This window comes from Carassius gibelio, chromosome B21 (genome assembly GCF_023724105.1).
Source record: "Carassius gibelio isolate Cgi1373 ecotype wild population from Czech Republic chromosome B21, carGib1.2-hapl.c, whole genome shotgun sequence".
NCBI classification, from domain to species: Eukaryota; Metazoa; Chordata; class Actinopteri; order Cypriniformes; family Cyprinidae; genus Carassius; species Carassius gibelio.
In genome coordinates this window covers 13,353,348-13,368,722 of record NC_068416.1, presented here as the reverse complement: position 1 = coordinate 13,368,722, position 15,375 = coordinate 13,353,348, and the positions used below count along the sequence as shown (strand labels likewise).

Here is a 15,375-nt window from a genome sequence, read left to right as displayed (position 1 = left end):
ATTTCTCTCTTCACATCAGTTCAGTCAGTGTACTGTTTGAGTCAATGAATTACTCCGGGATATTGGTTTGTTTTAACTCAGGGGGAGTGTCAGACACATTAAACAAGTTAAGCTTAATTCATCTGTGAATTAATGCGCATTGGAGACGCAAACTGTTTAAAACGATTCAGTTCGATTTGGTGAACTGTTTCAAAAAGATCCTGTTACATCGAATGATTCGTTCGCGAACCAGATATCACAAACTGCTTTGTTTTTAACTGTCTTACAACAGACACCGAAGAGAAGACAATGCTGAATAAAGTCGTAGTTTTTGCTTTTTTCTGACCAAAATGTATTTTCGATGCTTCAAAAAATTCTAAATGACCCTCTGATGTCTTACGGGTTTGAAACAACATGAGGGTAAGTTATCAATGACATCATTTTGCAAATTGGGCTAACTAACCCTAGCAACCGTTTTTTGTTTACAAGAAGTTACAGTCTAAGGAATTGTGATTGTCCTTTAGGTTAATCATTTGAAATAGTAAAAACAATATGTTCAAACTTTTGACTATTTTCTTTAATAGCTACATAACACAATACTTCTACTTTTACTTTCAGTACTTGAGTAGTACATTTTAAAATAGACTACTTGCAATACTTAAGTACAAAAAATGTTGAATACTTTAGTACTTCTACTTAAGTGTGGTGCTTAAAGCACTTCTACTTCTACTCAAGTCACTTTTTTGATAGAGCACTTGTACTTTTACTCAAGTATGGTTCTCTAGTACTTTATACATCTCTGGGTGTCATGGTCGGTTTACATAGTTTTGTCATGGCCACTACATGATAACTCAAGGGAACATGCTAATATGTGGCCACGAGATATTAATTTGAGGAATGTCATATTAACTCGTGCAGAACGTGATATTATATTACATGCAATAGTAGGCGTTTAAGTAAAGTTTATTATGTTACTTCAAGTACATAATATAAAATAGGCCTACAAGAAAACATTGTTATTCATCCTACAGTCTTGTAAGTCCATTAACTGATCGTCTTTTTCCCATAATATTTGTATATTATTATTAATAATATTATTATTCTTAGCCTATTATTATTTGTTATATTTTTATATTTATTTATATTCATTTCCCTCTTCATTTCAATCTCTTTACTTAATGTTCTGAATACTTCTGTAAATAATAGCCTACTGTAAATGCTCGACATGCCAGAAAAGCTTTGATTATGCTGAGTGGAATTTTTGTTGGAATGCAGTTTAAATGTAAAATATATTTCAGTTTATTTCGGCTAAGTAATAGACCATAATTATAAATACTATAGTGTCTTGTTGAGGAATTAATCATTGACGTAAAATAAATGAAAACAACAAGGTCATTTATCATCACACATGGGCATAAATACAATCATAAAGTCAAAACTTTATTGGCATAATTGTCAGGCATTTATTTACAAAATGTATGGTAGGCTAGCAAATGCTGACATAATTATATGAAACATTAACTAGGTAAAGCGATACACAAATTGAAAGGGGAAATATATAACAATTAATATAAAAATATAGCCCTAATAAGTTAATGTAATAATAATAATAATAATATACAAATATTCAATTAAATGTTTAATTTGAATGAAAATGTTTTATTTATTTTTGATCATCCCTTGTTGCAGTGGTCACGCCGGTTTGTTTACACATTAAAGAGCCACACAGGTGGGAACTCAAAAATTACCTGTATTACAGTGTATGATGTAACTGTCCATCAGTGTAAACAATGTGCAAAGTAATTAAACCAAAAAGTACATGATTTATAAAGTTATTGGCTTCTAAAGTAAGGATTCGACTCTGAATCGCTGAAACGAGTCGTTATAGATTTCAAATCTTTTGCTCATCTCTATGTACATCACTAGAACACTTTGCATAATAATCTCCGCCTACCGTCAGTATGTCGTGCTTGCCCTATATGTTAAACTCTGGAGTCGATTCACGCGGATACGTGTTATGAGTCATTTTCCTCTGATAACCCCGAAAAGAACTTAAATTACACTTTCAGTTTTAATCGTACAGATAAGAGCAATACATCAATCTAATCTGTAAAGGGTCTACTTTTTTTTGGATACAGACATAACTTTGTGCACTTATAAAATAAAGATAACAAACAAGGTGTGCTGTCTGCAGCCTTTGTCTGTGCTGATCTTCATTTACAAACACGTCATTAAAATGAAGTGTAACTCCGTGAATACTCAACGAAGAGACATGAGAGAGATATCTATAGAAACCTTAACATGTCTACTTTAAAACTAAATAAGTGCTGCCGAAAACAGATATTCTGTGATAAAGTAATCCAAATGAAAACAACGTGATGTCCAATCTTTCACGTCTCCCTTCATTATATCTAATGTGACCACGCCCCCGCGCTGAACGCTCTATTCAGATTCAAACTGAAGCGTGGCTTGAATACGCCCACACAGAAGAAAAAGCAGAGAGACTGTTCTTCAAGTTTTTTTATTTTACTGTTTGCTTCGCGATGAGAGGAATAAGACATAATTCACCCCAAAAAGATGCTAACACATTGTTTACCGTGAAGTTGTGTGCGGAACAACCAATCAAAACTATGTCAGTTGACCAATCAGAACACAGTATGCTACCGAAAGGTGGGGTTTAAGGAAACTGAATCTTTTGAACAGCTTTGCACGAACCGTTTGGGGATCTCTGAGAATTGAGGTAATTTTAAAATGATATTTTGACAAAATTACAATGTTTTTTAACCTTGGATGGATTTAAACCTGTTGTACAGGACTTTTAAACAGTGATAGGAAGCTTAGAATTTTCATCTTACTGGCTCTTTAAATTCGTGGCCACGAGAGAAACATGTCAAAGTTGTGGCCATGAGAAATGGATATCGTTCCTTTAACATAGCATCTTGAGACCACGACATAAGGATGTCCTTATCTCGCAAAATTATCTTGTGGTTATGACATAATATCATGTTCCTAAGAGTTAATATGTCGTGGCCAAGACAAAACTAAGTGAACAAAACCTGACACCTTACGGGCACCGTACCTGGGCACCATTATATAAAGATATACAGTTCAAACATCAATGAGGCAGTCACACTTATGGGCTGTGGTCAAAGAAAGGCTAATCATTCAAGATGGTTGATTTAACACAGTCTACGATTAAACATCAACTTGTTTTTTGATGCTAATGTTTGGCACCCTCCAGAGGTAGAGGAATGACAAGGTCTTTTATACAGTAAGTAAATATCATGTAATCATGTAATTGGCACTAAATAAACACGAGAAAAACTAATATTTAAATCATATTTTCATAAAAAGAAAAATTGCCGCAGATAGTGATTTCTAGCTTATCTAATATTTAATTTACATCTAATTTACAATAGTAAAAAGTTTGGTAAAAATATGCCTTTTGGCTTTAATTCTTTTTGTGTGATTGATGATCTTACCCAAAATGTGCCACATAACAAAATAATGGAGAACACATTTATATATCATTAAAATGAAAGTTTCTGAATGCAAGTTTATGGCATGGTTTTAATAGTCAATTAACACTAAAATTAAATTACAACCAAAAAAATATGTTTGTTACTTAGATTACAAACCACACCTTAAACATATTTTAGATTAAACAATTTGTTGCACTATAACTAAAGCTAAAAATAAAATGAAAATGATATAGACATAAAATAACATCTAATAAAAATAAATAAAAGTAATCAAAATATATGAGCTGTTAAAATGGCAAAACATGCAACAAAATGACTAAAATGTTAACTAAAATTAAAATAATAGAGAAACAAAAAGTAAAAATAAAACTGATTCATTCAGAAGAGTAGGCTAACACAAGCGAAGCTATAAATTAACACTGGTTTATGTTCTGCTATGGATTCTTTTGGTACATTTGCATGTTTTAAAGCAGATCATTTAACCAAAGGGACTTTGGTTTAATAGCCATAAGCATAAGCATTTTCCTCTCATCATGATAAGATGCCACAACACTGAAATCAACAAAAATTCTAAATAGATTGTGCTAATAATGTTTCAATAATGAAAAAAATGCAATCTGAGAAATTTAATAACAGAAATTTAAAATTAAAATAAAAAATAAAAACATTTCTGGTTTTTCCAACCCACACCTTTCCAGTTTCTCCTCCAGTAAAGACATGTCATGGAACCCAGAAGAGCCCGCCCCATTCGCGGTCTTCTAAAATCTTATCGGTCAATTACGTGTCAGCCATCACAAAACAGAACGCCTATTGGCTAGCTATGAAAAAAAAGGTGGTTCATAAAAAACGTCCCCCAGAGTGCTGCACATATCATCGCATCGGGGGTGCGGGAAAAGCGCACGGTTTCCTGTGGGTTTGCTTAGCTGGGCACATCAAAGTTTTAGATCCGCAGGAGTACCTAGCTCATTTTAACCTCCATCGATTTAATGTCTTAATCAAAACCTTTTCATCTGTACGTGCCCTAGACTACACCTCCCCGTAGTTAGTCTGAATTAAGTCGTCAAAGATGTCCGAAGCCACGGTGGCCGATACTCGCCGGTTAAACTCTAAACCGCAGGACCTGACAGACGCCTACGGCCCTCCCAGCAACTTTCTGGAAATCGACGTCTACGACCCGCAGACTATAGGAGTCGGCCGAAACCGCTTCACCACTTATGAAGTCCGGATGAAGGTAGACTGTCCCAGTGAATGAAAGTGATTGTGTGTTTGTGTCAGAGGGCTGCGGCTCGGCTCGGCCTAGCTAACGTTAGCTTTCGCGCTAATGCTAACTAACGCCTCATATCGACGTGAAATAATCTTATCCCTCGGAAAGCTTCTAAATACGGGAGTTTATTGTATGAACTGGTGGGTTTTTGGTCTAAAATCGATTTTCTATTTGAGCAAGTTGGGTTAGAGCAGTTGGAATAACATCCACAATCTCTAGCCAGTTGCATCTTTAAGATAAACATTCGTGTGCGTTACTGCTTCAAATGCATCATTTTGTTGTTTTACTAATCTGTCAATTTGTGTTAGATTAATTCTCGAACATTCTGCATCGTGTACACTGCTTAGATATGTAGACTTTATTTAATAATCATGTGACTTATTCTGCTTTCTCCGGTGAAATCCAGACAAATCTTCCCATTTTTAAAATGAAGGAGTCGTGTGTTCGACGAAGATACAGCGACTTCGAGTGGCTGAAGAATGAGCTGGAAAGGGACAGCAAGGTAACATCTAGTGTCATAAAATAACATTTTATTTACATAAAATAAAAATAATATATGCTTGTCTTTACATGTCCTTGCAGACATTATTTCGTTTATATTTCATTATTTCATTAGCGGCTTGTTTTAACTCTAAAGCCTGACATCTGAACTAATATAGGCAGAAAATTTGTTTCGTTTTTTAAAGCAATAGGACAGCTTGTTCAACCTTTAGCATATATATAATCTCTCACCTAAATGATTATTAGGAACACCTGTTCAATTTCTCATTATTGCAATTATCTAATCAACCAATCACATGGCAGTAGCTTCAATGCATTTAGGGGTGTTATTCCTGGTCAAGACAATCTCCTGAACTCCAAACTGAATGTCAGAATGGGAAAGAAAGGTGATTTAAGCAATTTTGAGTGTGGCATAGTTGTTTGTGCCAGACTGGCCGGTCTGAGTATTTCACAATCTGCTCAGTTACTGGGATTTTCATGCACAACCATTTCTAGGGTTTACAAAGAATGGTGTGAAAAGCGAAACACATCCAGTATGCAGCAGTCCTGTGGGTGAAAATGCCTTGTTGATGCTAGAGGTCAGAGGAGAATGGGCCGACTGATTCAAGCTGATAGAAGAGCAACTTTGACTGAAATAACCACTCGTTATAACCGAGGTATGCAGCAAAGCATTTGTGAAGCCACAACACGCACAACCTTGAGGCGGATGGGCTACGACAGCAGAAGACCCCACCGCGTACCATTCATCTCCACTACAAATAGGAAAAAGAGGCTACAATTTGCACAAGCTCACCTAAATTGGACAGTTGAAGACTGGAAAAATGTTGCCTGGTCTGATGAGTCTCGATTTCTGTTGAGACATTCAGATGGTAGAGTCAGAATTTGGCGTAAACCGAATGAGAACATGGATCCATCATGCCTTGTTATCACTGTGCACGCTGGTGGTGGTGGTTTAATGGTGTGGGAGATGTTTTCTTGGCACACTTTAGGCCCCTTAGTGCCAATTTGGCATCATTTAAATGCCAAGGCCTACCTGAGCATTGTTTCTGACCATGTCCATCCCTTTATGACCACCATGTACCCATCCTCTGATGGCTACTTCCAGCAGGATAATGCACCATGTCACAAAGGTCAAATCATTTCAAATTGGTTTCTTGAACATGACAATGAGTTCACTATACTAAAATGGCCCCCACAGTCACCAGATCTCAACTCAATAGAGCAGGGATCCTCAAATCTGGACCTCGAGATCCACTTTCCTGCCGAGTTTGGCTCTAACCTTAATCGAACACACCTGAGCATGCTAATCAATGTCTCTGGGGTCATTAGAAAATCACAGGAAGGTGGCTTTGATCAGGGTTTGAGCCAAACTCTGCTGTGCATTGGACCTACGGGGCAAGATTTGAGGAAGGGGGCAATAGAGCATCTTTGGGATGTGGTGGAATGGGAGCTTCGTGCCCTGGATGTGCAGCCAACAAATCTCCATCAACTGCAAGATGCTATCCTATCAATATGGGGCAACATTTCTAAAGAATGCTTTCAGCACCTTGTTGAATCAATGCCACATAGAATTTAGGCAGTTCTGAAGGTGAAAGGAGTTTCAACACAGTATTAGTATGGTGTTCCTAATAGTCCTTTAGGTGTGTGTGTGTGTGTGCGATGGAAAGATGATTGAGAGATTGACAAACAAACTTTTCTTAAAAGCCTGATGCAATTTTTTATTTACATATTTGGAATTATCCTAATAAACGTACTGAAAAAGTATAATCTTATCAGTCGGGTGAAAGAAGACATGTAGTAGATTGTGTGCAACAGGTTTTTATCGTCTTGATCATCTAGAAGCCTTAGATTAATTTCTATCAAATATGATGTGGTATGCTTTACAGGGGTAGAATGGTTATTAAACTGTGTGAATTTCTTTTTCTAGATTGTTGTGCCTCCATTGCCTGGAAAGGCATTGAAGAGACAGCTTCCCTTCCGTGGAGATGAGGGCATTTTTGAGGAGTCCTTCATTGAGGAGAGACGAGCTGGGCTTGAACAGTTCATCAATAGGTTTGCCATTGAAATGATACCTGACGGACACTTTAAATTATTAAGGAAGAGCAAGACAGTCAAGCTAATTATTAATGTTTGAGGGCCTGAAATGATTACACAAATATATTGTAAGATGTCGGTTCAGATTTCATGGATTTATTTTTTCTTCTATTACTTTACAGAATTGCAGGTCATCCTTTGGCCCAGAACGAACGCTGTCTTCACATGTTCCTGCAGGAAGAAAGTATTGACCGGAACTACATTCCTGGAAAAGTACGGCAGTAGGGTTTTCCGAACTGGGACAAGGGAGGGTCTTCTTTCTTCGCTTGTCAGCGTCTATTCCTATTCATCTGCATACATAGTGCAGATTAACATTTATTTTTACATCGAGTAAAATCTAGATACTGGTTGAACCGCGCAGGACTTGGTTTTGTTTAAAAGATCATGTTTTGTACATGTGTCAGAGAGTTCCTCTTTACACACACATTGTATTTCTTTATTCAATGTAATTGTTAGTATATGTGTCTGTGTGTGTGTATTTTTTAACTATACATTAAGCTGTAGCACTGTAAAGCAAAGAGGGTTGGCTCATAACTTTGTCCTCTCTGGCGTCCGTTGAAAGAACACGTGCTCTTCGAGTTCAAGAGTCAACATTTAGGGAGCAATGAAGAGCTGGATTTGCATCAGATTAGAAAAATGGCCATAAATGTAAAGCATTACGCTGTTTGACAAAGAAGCAAGCTGAAATGTTTTTCTTGGCTGAGTTTCAGTCATATATTAGGAAAATGTACCTGGTTTCTTAAAGTCATGTGACCATCGGCAAGACTGTTCAGTTCTAGCCAGTATTCATAATAACAAACTCCACTTGTATTCAGTGTTGCCTGATGCTCCCCTAACTTTTGCAGCTTGTTTCCTTCAAAATAAAAAGGGGAACTGCAACTTTTTAATCACATAATTCAGATCCCCTCCCCCATAATTTGAATAAAAGTTTAAAGTATTATCTTATAAAAATATGAAAGTTGCATTTCGATCTGAATTACGCATTTTATGTGGTTCTGAGGTTTTGTTGGAAGATTCAAGTTAATCTGTGTTAGCAAACAAACAGTTTTCAAAAAGAGAGTATATATCAGGCCTGTTTAGTATGTATTACTAATAATAGGCATTGAGTAGTTGGAAGGTATGTTCTAAAAACTGATATTAGGGTTTAAGTCCTGTAATGTCCTTTTGTCAACCACTATGGAGTTCTCCAAAGTAACTAATAATCAAATGTACTTATTTTTGGTATGAAATAAGACCTGCATTGTATGTGAGTCCAAATTAAACTCCGACTGAGTCGACCGTGCGAAAGATCCAAAAACCGCTCCCTTAGAGGACAAAATATGTGCCAACTGTTTAAAGGTTGTCCTGCCAAAGTTCAGTCATTTTCCTCAGAATGACTCTATTTATGTTCTCTCCCGTTCATCGATTTGTGCCTGTGACGTTTGTCTGTAAATAAAGTAAAACAAAATATAGCACCGGCTGGAGATTATATAATATCCGAACTTTTCTCCTTATTCTGTTTATTCTCTCTTCCATTTTAGGTGTGAATGAAGTAAGTATTGTTTTTTACTGTCAGTATGTTGTAACTGATGTGGGATAAAGATGTCTGCATGAATGCTAATAATTCAAATCAATTACACGGGGGGAAATGCCGTCTGATGGTCATACTTACAAAACTCATTCTAATGTTGTCTTACATCCTGTTGCTTTGCTAATTAAAATTTTGCATCTGCTTGTCATGTCCCTTAGAGTCAACGTGCACTTGTAAAATTACTATTGGCTGCATGTCCTGATTTGCATGCTTCATTTTCTATCTTAATATTTTTTTTTTTTAAAAGGAATTAATTGTTCACCCCAAAAAATTGAAACTTAGAAAATGTACTCTCCCTCCGGCCATCCAAGATGTAGATGAGTTTGTTTCTTCATCGGAAAAGATTTGGAGAAACTAAGCATTACATCACTAACTCACTACCAGTATCCTCTGTAGTGAATGGGTGCCGTCAGAATCAGTCCAAACAGCTGATGAAAAGCATCACCGTAATCAACATGACTCCAGTCCATCAGTTAATATTGTCTAGTGAAGTAAAATGCTGCATGTTTGTAAGAAACAAATCTAGAGGATGTTCTTAAAGCGATACTCCACCCCAAAATGAGGATTTTGTCATCAATCACTCACCCCAATGTCATTCCAAACCTGTAAAAGTTGTTAATTTGTCTTCGGAACACAATTTAAGATATTTTGGATGAAAAACCGGGAGGCTTGTGACTGTCCCATAGACTGCCAAGTAAAGTATGAAAGACACTGTCTGAATGGTTCATCTGCCATCAGTGGTTCAACTGTAATGTTATGAAGCGGCACAAATACTTTTTGTAAGCGAAGAAAACAAAAATAGCGACTTTACCTCTCCACTTCACCGTAGCACTATTTTGGAGAATGAGCTGAACGCAAACTGCGTAGATGTTTTCTACTTGTATTTGCGCTTTGATTTGAACGAAAACAACGCATCTGTGCAGAACAGCTGTCACAAGAGCGTGTTTACTGCTTTTGTTCAACGGATATTCTCTGAAATTACAAGAAAACAAAGCTTTTACAGGTGTGGAACGACATGGTGGTACGCGATTGATCTCAAAGTTTTCATTTTGGGGTGAAGTATGCCTTTAACTTCAAACCGTTGCTTCTGGCTGAAGTTCTCAATGCATAATATTGCCTTCTCTAGTGAAAAAAATCATCTTGTCTGAACCAAGAGAGAAATATGCACATATCACGCTTCGTTCACAAGGAAAATAGCTCTAAACAAATAATGAGAGGACAACAGAGGATGGACTTTTTCACTGGATTAAGTGTTTTTATGGATTATGGACTTGTATTGGCCAGAAGCAACGATTTTTTTAAGACAAAACGCCTTAATGATGCCTTAATCTGTTACAATTAAGAAATAAACACATCTACATCTTGGGTGGCCTGTGGGTGAGTACATTTCATCATTATTTTTTTATTTTTGTGTGAACTTGCTGAATGGTATAGTTTATTTTATGTGAGACTCATATTGTTGTTGTCACAAAATTAGTTTTTTAGGTAAGCTTTCACCCCTAAACTAGTATGTTATAATGGAGGCAGCATAGTTTGCCCAGAGTGCATTAGAACTGTCAAGATCTCTAACCGTGTTGTTTCATGTCTCCTGGCTTGTGATCCAAAGGTTTTGGTAAACCCCCCTCCTTGTCCTGGACCCGTCTGCTCTACCAGCTCTTTCTGCACATCAGTCAAAGCCTTTCACAGCTGCTGTCCATCATATTCTGTATATATTTCTATTCTCTATTCAAACTCATATAAAAGCCGTATTTATACCTCATGCACTCTTTTTGTGAAAAGACACATTCTTTTTTGCTGATCTTTAAGCAAATATATTATTTTCTATATATTTTAATCTGGTTAAAATTCCTGGCATAAAACCTTTCTGGTAACCCACAGATTTTTCTCCAAAAATATATAGAGAGAGAGAATTTGATCGGGCCCCATGACATTCCTCAGTGTATTTTTGATTTAAAGTTTAAGTCTTGAATTATTTCAATTTAAAGCAACATGCTTCCCCTATTGAAAAATAAATATATTTAAATGTAGTTGAAATAAATGTATTTCGTGCTAAGTATACTACAAACACATTTACATATTTCTAAACATATTAAAATACCCTGCAGTTGCACTTTTAGTGTAATAACTGTGTGGAAGTAGTCCAGAAGTCTAACTGAAGATATAGTGAAGTTGGCCTATATTTGTGCTCAAGCAGAACTATTGCAAGTATACTTTAGGTATATAAAGAATTATATTATTCAAAGATCAATACAATCGGCATCAATAGTGACAATAAAACACATTTTTGGCTTAATATTATGAAATGTGTGTTGTGCACCAAATAGTACTCCAAATAAAGTATAATTACAATTTTTATATCAGTAAGTATAGATTTGAACTATGCTTAGTATGAAATGAATACATTTTACCAGGGTTAAGAGAAGTTATCAAGAACTCATCAAATGTAGCACTTCAGAAGCTAAAACTAGGATTGCCTCTCGACAACGTCTTCCTTTACGTTCCATATTTCATTTGTATCTTTGACCTTTGAATCTGTTAAAACAAGGCTTTTGCAACCATGTTTAAATGTATTTTCGTTTGTTTAGTGTCCGTGTACCAGTAACGCTTCGGGAATGTACATATTCAATCACTGTGAAAAACTGAATTCCATTATGACAGAATGTGTCACATTTGCTGTTATGTTTCTATATGCCCTCTCTAAGAACGAGTTCTGTTCTTTTCTGGCTCTTTCTATTCTGGTTATTTTCAGGACTGTGTGTAAAAGGGCACTCGTTGATTTTTAAACAGATAGCCATCCTTTCTACCCATGAATAAACCCTCTCTGTCTCCTTCAGTGTATTTTCTCGTTTTGTTCTATGACACAATACGTTACTTGGATAAGCGAATCATAAAGTTTGGGATAATATATGTCCACGTCAACGATTTTTCATTTTATTAGTCTATGTAATTCATCAATCCCTGACAAAGAAGGCTGTTTTCTTGAATGTAGCCACGAGGTGGCAGCGCTGCAGAGACCGGTCGTCATTCCATGCAAAGAAATTCAAGTGTGCAAGTTAACCCTTGTGGGGGTTAACAATAAACGTTTTATATATTATAGTATAGGCCTATTGGTCAAAATTGTGAAATAATTAGTATATATTTGGAACAGGTTTCTATGCTCGGCAAGGGTCCATATGATAAAAAATGGCTCAGGAAAAATTGTAATCTAATACTGTGAAAAAGTATTACAATTTCAAATAACTTCTATTTGTTTTAAAATTTTTAAATGGTTATTTATTCTGTGATGGCAAAGCAGTACTTTCAGCATCATTTTCAATGTCTGTGGAAACGGTTAGCTATAGGTTTTTTTTTTTTCAGGAATAGAAAGGTCACAAACAGCATTTATTTCCAAAACAAAATTTATTAATCAACAAAAGCCGTTTTAAACATTGATTTTCTGAAGAAATTCTTGAGTAGCAAATCTTATTGAAATGATTTCTGAAGGATCATGTGACACTGAAGTAATGGCTTTGTCATCACAGGAAAAAATTACATTTTAACATATATATTTTAAAAATTGTACTAACATTTCATAATATTACTATTTTTATACTGTTTATCTTTAATTTATAAAACAAATACAGCCTTTTAAGCATACTTTTTTTTCCCCTCCAACTAAAACATCATTAATCCAAACTTCTGACTGGTAGTGTAAATTCTATATTATTATGATTGTGCTACACAAATCTGGGTGTTTCCAGTTTATTTAAAGACCATTCTATTGAAGGCAACTGTGTTTTTTCAGGCCACTTGCCCTTGTGTAAATGGCTCTGGATTAAAGATGGGGAGGGAAGCATGGCGGGCAGGTAAAGTCTACCTGAATGAGCCTGTCATGTAAGCTGTGTAAGCGCTGCTTGAATGTGGATAAACTGACACCATTACTTCTTACAACTGCAAGAAGAAGCCTGTTAAGAGGATTACAATGTTCCTCATTTAGATCCCGGATACTGTTGGATATACTAATAGTCGAGTCTAATCGGCAGTGTGCGAGTCACTTGGACAAACGAGCTCAAAGGTGATTTTTTTTTCACTGTATACATTTGATTATATTAATTTGTTTCCACAAATGCTTTATTTAAAGTTGATTTGTCCACAAGGTGTAAAAAGAGGGCTTGCCTTTATCAACCATTCTCACAGACAAGAATAGGGATGAAGTAACACTTGCCATTCACTTTAAAGGGGTCATATGATGCTTTTTTAAAGATCATTATTATGTGTATTTGGTGTAACAGAATATATTGACATGCTTTAATGTTCAAAAAACACATTATTTTTTCAAATACATTATTGTAGGTCCTCTATGCCCCGCCTCTCTCAAACACTGTTTTCTACAAAGGCCCTCCTTCCGACAAGCGCAGTCTGCTCTGATTGGCCAACTGACCCAGTGCATTGTGATTGGCAGAACACCACAAGCACTCGTCGGAAATATAAACCCTTTCCATAATCACGAGCTTCATCTTTCAAAATAAATGTGAAGGCAGTTAATAATGTCCTTAGTTCTACCATCAGTTCAAGACTGAAAGGGGAACAGAGTCATGTGACAGACACACTGATGAAGCTCGTATGTGTTTGCAGTACACACACACACACGCTATGTGCAAAACTCAGCAGTTGAACATTCAGAAGCGCCAGATTGTCATAGCAAAATCAGAATTACCTCCTCTCCCAGGTTCACGAAACAGTCGTCTATAAAATGCGTTGGTATTTTGTTGCAAGTAATCTTAAAAATTCCTTAATTCATCTAATTTCAGAAGGCCATAGTGCTTTTGATTTTTCATAGATACACACAGCATCTCCCTGTCATGGCTGCTTCAACAATAACTGCAGTTTCTGAAACCACGCCTTCTTTGCGTGAACATTTGGGCGGCATTCCACAAATATTTCCACATAGTGACGTAGAAATATGGGGGCGTTTGAATGAGCCGTTTTAGGGGAGCGTGGCAGAAACTTAACTTTGATAAAGAATATCTCTTTGGATTTGAGACTTTAGTCCTTGCAACTTTACAGATCTTCTTCATGCACCAAGAGCTTGTAACACTCCAAAGAGAAAGGAAAAATGTAAATCGCATCATAAGACCTCTTTAAAAGACTTCACCTGACTAGCAGCAGTAAATTGTACGTTTGTGCATAACGCATGATTGCAACATTACTCTGTGAAGTGGAAGCTAAATGGGATATTTTTGATGCATACACAATCTGACACAACATATCCACCGATGTCAAAGACCACAAGGCTTTCTTTGATGCACAGACTTTAAACCGCCCTATGAAAACATGCTAAAAGGAGCAGCCACATGGACAGACGTGAGATTACATGTGCTTTGTTAACTCTGAAACTGCAGTGGATGAGATCACATAATGCAAGGCTGTGACCTGGTTTCCATTGTTTTATGATGTTTCAGTCAACTTGACGGGATGGAAAAAGATTAAACAAGAATTGAGGATATGCACCAGACTTTTTGTCTGGACAGGAACCAACAAAACTAACTGTACACTCCTAAAAATGGAGTTTCTTTGCCATTTATGGCACTATGAAAAACCTTTATGTTACTTGATTGTGGAGGAAAGTTTTTTTTAATAATCTAAAGAGTCTTTTGTTGAATGGAAAGGTTCCATGGATTTTAAAAGTTCTTCATGGGACCATCAATGCCAATAAAGGGTTTTCCATGGCATTGCTGCATAAACCCACCTTTTGGAACTCATTTTTAAGATAGTATGTATTAAAACCTGCCAATGCTTATTATGTTACATTGAATACAAAGATTTAAATTTGTCCTTAGGTGGTTGATGCTTGTCCAAGTTCATTTCTTGGAAAAGTTTGAGATTAAGTCTATGTTTCTGCGGATAATGGGCCCCCTGCTTGGGAGAGCGATCTGAACTTCACCAAGGCCAATGGGAGATTTATTTTATTACACCAGCAGATCCTCCCTCACACTACACCTCAGAAAGAGCCAGTATGAATCCCAAGTTAAAGTTTATTTTATTTCGCACCAATGCTAAAGCGGAAACCATACTAAACCTGCTGGACTTGAACACTAACAGTGCGAAAATGTTGAAACTGATCAGTAAGCCACTTTTCTCTTCTTCTGGATCTCTGCCCAATACTTCTTTCTCATAAATAAGACACTGTGACTTCTGACACAGTCTAATTGATAAGAATAAGAATAACTCTTCACATGGGATCGCTTGATGCCTCTTTATGACCAGCCCTTCTGATTTAGGCCTACTCCACAAATAAATGTCTATAATTCTGAAAATAGACAGTCATATACATATACTAGTGCATTAAAATCAGATTAGAATCAACTTTATCGTCATTGTGCAGTGAACACAGAGCCATTGACTAAGCACAATGGGAAGTGTAATCGGATTTTAGCTGATTTTATAGTTGTTTCAAAGCTGCGGATAAATTGTCCGTTTCAGGTGACAAGTGTTAGGGTGTGTTC

At 36.3% G+C, this 15,375-nt stretch overlaps 2 protein-coding genes across 4 annotated transcripts in view; both read left to right on the top strand.

The window, feature by feature from the left end:
• The first annotated feature begins 2,149 nt into the window (after positions 1-2,149).
• The window catches only part of clcn5a (chloride channel, voltage-sensitive 5a), a 90,856-nt gene continuing 77,630 nt past the window's right edge, over positions 2,150-15,375 (top strand). Inside the window, exon 1 of the mRNA XM_052588506.1 lies at positions 2,150-2,158. The gene's annotated coding sequence lies outside the window, so the exon portion shown is untranslated. The remainder of the gene's footprint in view (positions 2,159-15,375) is intronic.
• LOC127986244 (sorting nexin-12) lies at positions 4,314-11,723 on the top strand. Of its 3 annotated transcripts, XM_052588513.1 has the most exons (6): positions 4,316-4,692; positions 5,132-5,227; positions 7,154-7,278; positions 7,443-7,533; positions 8,841-8,851; positions 10,497-10,653. In XM_052588513.1, the coding sequence occupies exons 1-5, from the start codon at positions 4,528-4,530 to the stop codon at positions 8,844-8,846; spliced, it is 483 nt and encodes a 160-aa protein (XP_052444473.1). In that variant the 5' UTR covers positions 4,316-4,527; the 3' UTR covers positions 8,847-8,851; positions 10,497-10,653. The 3 variants fall into 3 exon arrangements, with proteins under 3 accessions (XP_052444471.1, XP_052444473.1, XP_052444472.1); XM_052588511.1 differs by lacking the exon at positions 8,841-8,851 and having other exon boundaries at positions 4,314-4,692; positions 10,497-11,723; XM_052588512.1 differs by lacking the exons at positions 8,841-8,851; positions 10,497-10,653 and having other exon boundaries at positions 4,317-4,692; positions 7,443-8,207.